This window comes from Herpailurus yagouaroundi, unplaced genomic scaffold (assembly GCF_014898765.1).
Source record: "Herpailurus yagouaroundi ecotype Mexico unplaced genomic scaffold, PumYag 140, whole genome shotgun sequence".
In the NCBI taxonomy this organism is placed as follows: domain Eukaryota; kingdom Metazoa; phylum Chordata; class Mammalia; order Carnivora; family Felidae; genus Herpailurus; species Herpailurus yagouaroundi.
This window is the reverse complement of record NW_024412395.1, coordinates 41,986,527-41,997,336: the sequence shown is the minus strand read 5'-3', so window position 1 is coordinate 41,997,336 and position 10,810 is coordinate 41,986,527. Positions and strand designations below refer to the sequence as shown.

General features: G+C 39.3%; 1 protein-coding gene across 8 annotated transcripts in view; it reads left to right on the top strand.

Annotated features, from left to right (window-relative positions):
• The window catches only part of ITGB6 (integrin subunit beta 6), a 132,349-nt gene extending 130,184 nt beyond the window's left edge, over positions 1-2,165 (top strand). For all 8 annotated transcript variants that reach the window (XM_040475164.1, XM_040475163.1, XM_040475162.1 and 5 more), the window contains one exon: positions 2,053-2,165. In XM_040475164.1, the coding sequence (XP_040331098.1) occupies positions 2,053-2,151 (99 nt within the window). In that variant the 3' untranslated portion in view covers positions 2,152-2,165. The remainder of the gene's footprint in view (positions 1-2,052) is intronic.
• The last annotated feature ends 8,645 nt before the right edge of the window (positions 2,166-10,810 follow it).

The window sequence follows — 10,810 nt, the reverse complement described above, 5'->3', positions numbered from 1 at the left end:
AATAACGACAGGAGCATCCTCAGAATCATCCAGGCTGACTTCAGGAATAGAGAAGTATGGTGACCTGGACTTCATTCATCATCCACCATCAGAGAGCCTGTTTCCTATTTGCGCTTATGGCCGAGATAGCATCTCTTTCTGAAGGCACATGAACAAAGGTTACATGTTACTCAGTCAGAGGTCAGGTTACTGGCTCTGGGAGAAGTGGGTGCAGGTGTGATTCCTCCTCACAATAAAGACACTGTGGCAAATGCAAGGACAACAAGTGGAAGGCCCAGGAATGTTTTTCAATTTTATTTAGTTCTTCTGAGAGCCGAGAGAAATGTCCTGGGAAAGCAAATACAGCTGTTTTTGAAATCTATGTCTAGAACTTGCCACAATCTCTACAATATATAGGATAAGGAGACAAAAATATAAGATTTAGTAATTTGGAAGGTCATAGGTGATACCTAGACTTCATACACAAGCAGAAGTGGGCTTGGAAGTGTTGAATGTGAAAGCTCCAGGGGAAAGTATCTTTCTAACCCTCTCCAAAACTTAAAATTGAAGGAAATTCCAAATATGAAGAAGAGGTAGAGATAAGAACTAATAAGAGGCGGCATTTATTGAGCACTGAATGTGTGTCAGGGACTGTGCTAAAGTATACTTCATGAATGAGGTAAGCACTTTGGTAATCCCTCCAGTGGACGAGGACACCAAGACTCAGAATTGCTTAACTGAGGTCATGTGGTAGAGCTGGGTTTGAAACCAGGCTGTCTGACAGCAAAGCCTGTGTGGTCAACCTTGGAAATTGGGAGAGAAGAAACTGCAACTTACACAGACATCTTGTGCCTACCTGGAACGATTCAACCAAAGGAGGGAAATTAGAGGGTCAAGCTTGGTATTTCTTTAAACACTTACAGAGCCTGGCTTCTTCTGGTCCTGGTAATGGCACCTAGAAACACATCTACACCCTAAAGAGCACAACTGAATTATCCAGACATTGGCACAAATCCTCTGCACTTCCCCAAAGGCAAAGCCCTCTTGCCCAACCTGCCTTGGGACCTGTACTCTGTCATGCGCCCAGTGTCCTACATGCCAGTCCCTGGTGACTCTCTGCTTCACACACTGCTATTCTCTAGGAAGCACATGCTACCTAATTCTTCCAGTCTCTAGGGCAGGTTTTCACTGTCCTAGGGATCTTTCCTTGCTTCTCCCAAGCAGCTAGTTGTTTCTCCTGAATTTTTATCTCACGTTAGCAAGATTATCTGTGCCCTTGTGTGATGCCTCTCACCAGCAACACCTCTCTTAAAGGCAGATACTATGTCATTGTCTTTGCACGCTTCTACAAGTGCACTTTTCCCATTTTTTACTTTTTATTTCCTCTTGGGGCCACCTTATGGTTCATTCTATTCGTTCAGTAAATACTGAATGCCTGCTGTTGGATAGGCACTGTTTTCAACTCTGGTAAAACAGCAGTGAACAAAACAGTCAAAGTCTTGTTTTCTATCCATAAATTAGTGTGTTTCCAAACAGGGTCAGATTTTTATGATACACATATGGCACTGGTTCTGCATATTAAAAAATTAAATGAACAGGAGGCGCGTGGGTGGCTCAGTCGGTTGGGCGGCTGACCAGCTCAGGTCATGATCTCACAGTCCGTGAGTTTGAGCCCCACATCGGGCTCTGTGCTGACAGCTCGGAGCCTGGAGCCTGCTTTGGATTCTGTGTCTCCCTCTCGCCTCTCTGCCCCTCCCTCTCTTGTGTGCACGTGTGCATGCTCTCCCTCTCTCTCTCTCTCTCAAAAATAAACATTAAAAAATTGTTTTTAAATGAATAAAAATAAAAAATTAAATGAAGAAGTATAAATTTTAAAATGCTAAAATGATATATGAAATTACTAAGAATATATTGAATCTATGGAATTAATCAAAATTATTCAAATGGCTTCCAAGCTTGAGCCTGACTCTCTTCTTCTCATTTATAATGTACAATGAAATTATTAAAGATATATTAAAACCATGTAATAATATGTACATACTTTCATTTGAACTTTTTTGTTGTTTTTTTTAGGGAACCAATCCACTGTATAGAGGTTCGACCAGTACCTTCAAAAACGTAACCTATAAACACAGGGAGAAACAAAAGATGGATCTTTCCGCAGATGGATAGAACTACTTCATGCACAAAAAAAGTCTGCTTCACTGACATGAAATGTTAATGCACTATTTAATTTTTCTTTTTTGTTGCTTTAAAATGAGGTTGGTTTAAGATAATAATAGGTCATTTGGAGATCAGTCATTGTCTGTATGAAGGTTAGAGACTGTGTTGGCAGGTTCAAAATAATCAAGAAGAGAAATATCCTTAGCAAAGGGGTGACTTTGGGGATCATTGAGGAATACTAACTCTGTTGCATTAATGCCTCAAAAAATCATCAAAATGACACATGGGGGCCTGATTTGCATTTGAAAAATGTTTGAAATTAGAATCTCATTTGTTGCAGGAATATAGCTACCTGAAGTCTTTGTCTCAGCAAAGTCACAAAGTCCATATGCTCACATTAAATAATCACACTTGCGAATTAATTCTAAACTTTGAGTAAATCTGCCCTTTCCTAAAGGAGGATTCTTTTAAAAATCTATGAAAAATGAGATGCTGACTTTTACTTCAACCGAGAGGATGCAATTCTTCTAAAGATGCCCCAAATGTAATTAGTGTTAATAATTTCTGTGGATTTGCATGTATCTAAAAGTCAGGTACACAAACAAGTATTTTATTTGTTTTACAAATGAAGAATAAATCTATAAATTAGAAAGTTACCGGTAAAAACAAAAATAGCTAGTCCATTATTTGGATTATTTTTAATTACCGGAAAATTTTCTACACTCAGTTTCCCTCCTGACCCCAAGTTTTCAAACTCTTACTTCTCCCATATTTTTCAATCCTTTTTACTTAATTTCATAGTCACCTAACCCCTGGAAATGCCATATGAAAGTTTTAATTTCTTGTTAAAAAACTACTGTAAATGATTAGGTAGTTTATTCAAAAAGAGCTCCAATAATGCAAAAGGAACATGGGTTAAAAATAGAACAAAATTTTAAATGGCTTTAAAGCAAACACATCAAGAGTACACAGTCTCTCATGAGTAATAGGCTTTCTATCTATATTTGTTCCCATTTACATAACCTAACTTGCACATTTCAGTTGCATATGGTAAATATGCATCTTATATTTACTTTAAAAAGTAAGATTTATGGAGCATCTGGGTGGCTCAGTCGGTTAAGCGTTTGACTTTGGCTCAGGTCATGATCTCGCAGTCTATGGGTTCAAGCCCTGCGTCAGGCTCTGTGCTGACAGCTCAGAGCCTGGAGCCTGCTTCCGATTCTGTGTCTCCCCCTCGCTGCCCCTCCCCAGGTTGTGCTCTCTCTCTCTCTCTCAAAAATAAATAAACATGAAAAAAACAATAAAATAAAAAATAAAAAGTAAGATTTTACTTGCAAAATAGATGTGGATAATTTGAGTTCCATGGGTTGATTGAAGAGATGGATGTTGTAGAATAGTATTTCCTATTAGTACTGCTTCACAAAGCGTTGTCCTCTTTTTTGATGTTCATAAGGAAACTAAGCCTCAGAGAGTGAGTAGAAGAACTGGTCCAGAATCTAGATCTTCCACTCCAAGATATTTTTTCTCTCCACAGTATGAGACAGACCCTTTTGCCCGTGAAATGATGGAAAGATTTTGTTAGTTAAGTGATCACTATCATTTGTTTGAAAATGTACTGAGACTAAAATAACATTTAAATGACTGGAGTACTGGAGTAGAGGTGAGGTCTTGTACTTTTGTGCAGTGTTTATTACCTTTGAGTAAATTGTAATGTGAAAACTTGTACTAGGTGAATAGTTCATTCTGTAACAGAAACTTCAAATGTATCCACGGAATTGGCACAGGTAATGTATGATAAGTTTCTTCAATTCACATTTGATCACTTGGATTTCTGGTTTCTAAGTAACTCAGGTTAATCAGACACTTGGGGAATACACAGCTATACTCAAAGAATTACTAAACAATCACCTTGGACACCTGAAGGACAGATGTACCCCCTCTGTTCCTGACTGAAGCCCAGGGTCTGGGGAAAACCTACAGCAACAAGGAAGTTGCAATAGTGATGAACCAACAGTAGTATTCACCTCTACCCGTGATATTTTTGTATAATTATAGGAATGGGACTGTAGAAAATATGAGTTTTCTTTGTGTGTATATTGGGGAAGGTAGAGAAGAATCTGCTATTTCTCTAAATACTGTTTTGACCCAAGGCTGGACCTTAAAAGGTCAAAACATTAACAGTAGTACTTCTGTTCACTGAAGAGTTATATTACATGAAGATAAATGGTTTTTTGTAAGTTGTTGTATTGTATTTTGTGTTGACATAAATAAACGTGGTAATTTAAACAACGAACCTTAGATGGATGATAATTCCTTTTATTTACTTGACACAAAACACTCTTCTTGGATTTCTGGATCCCTGTGTGACCTGCTCTGACCACCTTGCTGATCTCATTCTGGGGCCAAGCAGAAGAGCTGAGAGAGGCAGTCACCAATGGCAAGAGACAGCAGGGAATGGGCTGCAGTTTGCTGCATGGTTACGATATCCACATCATAAGGTTTTTTAAAAAAAGAGTCTTGGATATTACCCTACATTTTGTAAAATCAGGATTAGTGTTATGGGCTGAGTTGTGGTCCCTCTCCTAAAACTTGTGTACTGAAGTCCTAACCCCCCAGTACTTCAGAATATGACTGTATTAGGAGATAAGGTCTTTAAAAAGGTAATTAAGGTAAAGTGAGGTCATTAGATTGGGTCCTAGTCCAATATGATTGGTGTCCTTATAAGAAGAGGAGATTAGGACACAGATGCACACAAAGGTACAACCATGTGATGACACAGGGAGAAGAAGTCCATCCACAAACCATAGAGAAAGGCCTTGAAAGCAACCAACCCTGCCAACACTTTGCCCCGGGCCTTCTGGCCTCCAGAATTGTGAGAAAATGCATCTCTGTTGTTTGAGCCCTCCACTCCTGGTACTTTGTTATGGCAACCCTAGCAAACCAGTACAGTCAGATGGTGCCACTTTTCTGGGCATCCATTTGCTGGATTCCATGGGGCCATGCTCATTTTCCAAAGTTAAGCAGAGAGAAACCAATGCTTACAAACAGACCCAGCTTAGAAAAAGTCCTATTCTTGGGCTCTTTCCTCATAGAAGGGCAGAGAAATTCAAGTCAAAAGTACTTATACTCTGAAACACTTTATTACAGACAAAAGCTGGATATCTGAAAATCCGGAACCTGTTCACATTTTAGATAGCACTGAGGAAGTCCTTTTTCTCCTCAGTTTTTCCAGCTGTAACATGGTGGCAATGCCTGTCTTCTTCCAACACCTACAGGATAGTGGATGCTCAATAAATTCATTCAGTCAGTATTATATTTTTTAATGTATATTTATTTTGACATAGAGAGTGGGGGAAGGGCAAAAGAGGAGAGAGAGAGAGAGAGAGAGAGAGAGAGAGAAAGAGAGAGAGAGAGAGAGAGAGAGAGAGAGAATCCCAAGCAGGTTCTACACTGTCAGTGCAGAGCCCGATGGAGGGCTTAAACTCATGAACCATGAGATCATGACCTGAACTGAAATCAAGAGTTGGAAGCTTAACCGACTAAGCCACCCAGATGTCCCCATTTAGTCATTATTATTGAGTGCTTAATATATGCTAGACGTTTTTTTCTTTTTAAATTTTTTTTGACATTTTCCTTATGATTACAGATACAGAAATGAACAAAATAAGCAGTTCCTGTGCTCTCTAGTAAGGGAGAAGATAGTAAACAAATGAATGTACAATATCAGGGTATGCACATCCCAGATGCACATGTCCCCACCTGTCTCCAAGGTCTAAGCTAAGTGTCACTTCAGCATCAGCTCACACATTTCCCTTAAAAGTAAAACCCATCTTGCACCTAACTCCCCAGTCCAGAGAGGTTGCTGAATCTAGGTAGTGAAGAAAACAGAAGTTTTAAAAGAAAAATCTAAGGCTAAGTTGCTCTGTAAGGCACAGTAAGGCACTGAGCCAGGGAGGGGAGAGAAAAGAAAGTAAAAGTTTACCTGTCTGGGCTGGAGGGAGAGCCAGGAAAGATTGGGAAGTTTGGGAAGAGGGAAGACAAAGTTTCTGGAGCAGCAACTGGGTCTGGGCAGTGTTGAGAATAAGATATATGGGGTTGCAGGTGGTTGGCTGTTCATTTTAAATGTACTCATTCTTGTGAGCCTACTGTTGCCCTGACTAAGGCAACCTGTGGGGCTTCCCAGTGGGAAGACCCAGCTCTGTGGGGGTGTCAGCTGCGAGTCCAAATGTGGATTTAATCTGGTTCAGGTTTCTCCTTTAAGATTCTTTAACATCAGAAACAACCATGCCCTGAAAGCTTCTGTGAACCCTCCCAAATGGCAAAGGGCAGCCCCCAAAGCAAACCAGCATCTTCTGATTTGCTCTCTCCTTCACCTCTCCACACCCAGTCCTTCAAGTACTCCCAGTATTAGAGAAGCAAACCTGCCAATAACATTCTTTGACTCTAGGAGAAGGCTGACCTCTCAAAAGAGTAAATGTATTTAAATGTTAGGGATTCAAAACAATTTTGTGTCATCTTCATTTTATAAATATCTAAATGGGGAAAACATTCCCTATTCAGAGGAATTGAATGACGTGTGATAAATAGAAATTCTCCCTTCTGTTAAATGTCATCATACTGCAACGGACTCAAGTAAACGCAACTAAAAAGCATGGCAATTTAAGTTCAGGACTTCACAGTGGCTCTTTTAATAGGTCACTTGGGTCTGAATACTCTGGTACTAAGTGAGAGAAGTTCTGGATGATGCTTCTGCAGCCAGGAGGGTGAGCAGCAGCCAAATAGTCCCACAGCTTGGGCCAAGGCCTTAATTCTCTGGTTTGTGGACCGCAGTGGGGTTATATGCTATCTCCCTGTGCCTTGGAGACATCCAAATGTGAAACAGAACTTCACCTTCTGTTCTCTTGTATTTGGTTGCACAACCAGCAAAGAGAGAGCAGCTCAGGCATCCCAGGAGTTTCTCGTCTTGTAACCCTGTCTCAGAGGTAGACCCTGGGCACTACCAGTCACTTCCAGAGACTGGGCTCCGGAAAACACAGATTTGACCCAAACACACTCTTTGGTGTCATTATCAACTTCAAGACTTCAGAAATCCCATGGAAATTCAAATTCAGTTTGAAATTTCAATCTGATCTTTGTAATATCTAGGTATGTGTTTTGCGAGGAAAGTTACTGCTCAAATAGTTTTGTTTTTTCAGCCTGAAATGTATTTACATTCATGGTCCTTGCATAGCAGCCAATCTTGTTTCAGGTCAACATCTAAAGATGGTACATCATGAAACTCCCTTATTTGTCAATAACTGATTGGGGAAAAAGTCACTAGGTTAATTTTTTCATCCAGTTGGCTTTGCTATACCTAATACAGGGGTGTGTGTGTGTATTAAAGAACAACTTCCTATTAAATAATTTTTATTTGTGTGTGTGTGTGTGTATATACACACACACATATAGTACATATATAAATACAAACATGCATATTTCTTTCTTATTTTAATAGATATATCTACTAGATTTATTTATATATATTACTTATTGTTTACATCTATTACTATTTAAGATGTATCTATTGTTTCCAATTTTAATAGAGGTGTCTTATTATCATGAAATAGTTTGCACTGTTAATAAAAATAAGTAACCCCTACTGTTCAAGGACTTTATATACGCTAACTTATTCAGAGCTCACAACCACCCAATGGGATGGTATTATTAGCTTCTCCTATTTTATAAATGAGGAAACTGAGGCACAGGATCAGAAGTAGCATAAACACTGCAGTGACATCATGAAAATTTAAATTAAGCTGCTACATGTATTTTATAGAGTGTTAGTGTATTGAATGACTATCACATTGATTTCAAGAAATGTTTCATATTTTTGAAACTTTTTTTATTAAGAAGATGGAAGTGGAGAAGAGAAAGATAAATAAGATTTAAAACGCTGAGCATAATAAAATATATGAATCTGTCATAGAGGCAGAAAAGAAAATGTAAAATGTTTTTCTCTGGGACTTTTTTGATCATGTTCACTCATTGTTTGATTTAATCAAATCTATTCATTTTAAGAGATAACTAATTCATGCTTTAATAGAATTCTATGATTCATTCAAAAATCTGAAAATGACTTCAGTTCCAGATGGACACAAGAAAGCACACATTATCATTTTTATCCTTTCTTAGGACACAAAGCCACCATTTAATATCCCAGGCTTAGATTTAGGCACCAACAGGATGTGAATATTTGTGTCTTAACTTTACCTGCTGAGAAGTTCATAGGGAAGAGATAACAATCTGATAGATACTCCTGTCTTCAACCTGGTTCTGTGTTGTAAATTTAGTACATATATTCCCTGTATTTTCTAGGGTTCTTGTGAGAATTAAATGAAATAACATATTAAAAAGTTTGACATATTTGCTTAATAAATGTTCAGTAAATGGTAGTTGTTTTTCATTAACTGAGTTCTGCCATCCAATAACTGCCCACTTAGTAAAAGAGCAGAGTATCCAAGGTTGGGGTCTAGATATGACAGGAAAACTAAAGACAAATTTCAAGGAAGAATCATGAAGTTATGAAGTTATGAAGTTATGAAGAAGAATAACAAAGAAAGTCCTCTGATATCATGAGTTAGAATAAGAATAACCCAGAATAAGGGTCAAATCATAAGAGGAGAATGCTATTTCTGGGTATATGTGGTAACAGCTTCTTAGCCCTTAAAAGAATTCTATAGAAACTGAAGTCTAAACCTGTTAAACGCTTGGGGCCCAGGCCATTCTATTGTGGTGCTGTGAAAGAGTGGAACACAGAAGAGAGGAGCTGCTTGCAAATGGCAAAGAAATATGGGCTCTGAAGGCAGAGCCTAAGGCTCTCGAGTAGAGGTGAGTGACAGCAACTGAGCAGGTACCTGCCAGGGCTGTAGGTCGAGCAGAAGCCTAGAGATAGGCAGCAGCAGGGAACTTAGTGGGTGATAGGAGCCTCAGGTGGGGCCTGGAGGCAGATGCTCCGCTCAGGCAGTGGAATGTGAAGTGTTCTGGGCCAAGGCATGGTTCCACGGAAACACCAAGTTGCCATAGGGTATGTAAGGCGCCCCCTAAAGATTCCCAGATACCAGACGAGTTTAAACCTCTGAAAGCGTTAAGTCTTCCAGGTACCATAGTGAGGAATATAGCCAACAAAATTTAGGTCTAAATGTTAAAAAGACTTACTCAGGGGCGCCTGGGTGGCGCAGTCGGTTAGGCGTCCGACTTCAGCCAGGTCACGATCTCACGGTCCGTGAGTTCGAGCCCCGCGTCGGGCTCTGGGCTGATGGCTCGGAGCCTGGAGGCTGTTTCCGATTCTGTGTCTCCCTCTCTCTCTGCCCCTCTCCCGTTCATGCTCTGTCTCTCTCTGTCCCAAAAATAAATAAACGTTGAAAAAAAAATTAAAAAAAAAAAAAAGACTTACTCATACCTTCTGGGTGCTAACATTTCACAAGTGTTAAGTGTTAACACTCAAAGGATAGACATATTTGATAAGGATGTAGATGAAAGAAAAGCCACTTGAAGCAACATTTCTCAAATTAACATTTGTGGCCCTTAGAGGACATTACTCAGTTCTAAGAATAATTTCACAATAATGTATCTTAGTCCTTTCCCTAACCCATCCTCCCAGAGGGATAGCCCACAAAAACAAATCACAGGCTTTTCTTAGAAATAGTAAAGTGGTGGGAAAACTGGGGGAAGGAGTGGAAGAATAATGTAGGTCATGAGGACCTCCAGGCAAAATTAACAATATTAATGGAAATAAGGCCACAACTATTTATGGCAAACAACAAACACACAAGTGACAGATTTCAGATTTTGTTTTTAAGAAACTTGAGCTAACAAGCTAAGACCAGCTCAGATTTGGGCCAAGCCTTTTTTGAAAATAATTGCTCTTACTAACAAGCAGGAATTTGCCTGAATAGAAATTGCAAGTCAAAACATAGGAAGATCTAGTAAAAAGAGATGCACAGGTTTTCTGCATCTCACATAGGTTAGTCACACAATCCCTCAGGCAATACAATTAAAGTCAAAGGACTAGGGAGAATCCAGGAGGATTTTCATCAAATGGGAAGGAGTAGTATGGTATACAAAGTATGGCCATGCCACCTGGGTGATCCAGTTTAAGCACAGCATACCTTTAGTCAGCCCATAGACAGGAAGCGTGCCATCCCCAGAGTTGAAAATTAAATAGCTCTGAAAATGAAACTAGTAAAAATCAGCACAAATGGAGATGATTAACCCCTTGTAAAAAATAATCCAAGAGACTATCATGAAATAAATGATTCAGGAAGATGTGAATATCTACAAATAGAAGTGAGACAACTAGAATAGGGCTGGCATGTGATTTCTGTAAAAAAGCCATAAGATGACATTTGATGGTATTTTCTACTGTATGGTGTGAGGAAAGACAGTGTTAATGGAAACAACGATCATCATGGAGTCTAGGAACAGAAAGGTGAAGGAAAGACCCAGTCACTGTTTTTCTTATATTGCCTAAAATGAATAGGAAGCTTCGAACACAGGTGTGCCCTGCCCTGGAAATGGATAGCTGCTGGAGTGCAGAGATTGCTAACCAAGATTCTCAGTGAGAATGCCTAGTCAAATATCTTTTCTGTGCATTTGGATTAACACCTTATATCCCATTGTTAGAATCATT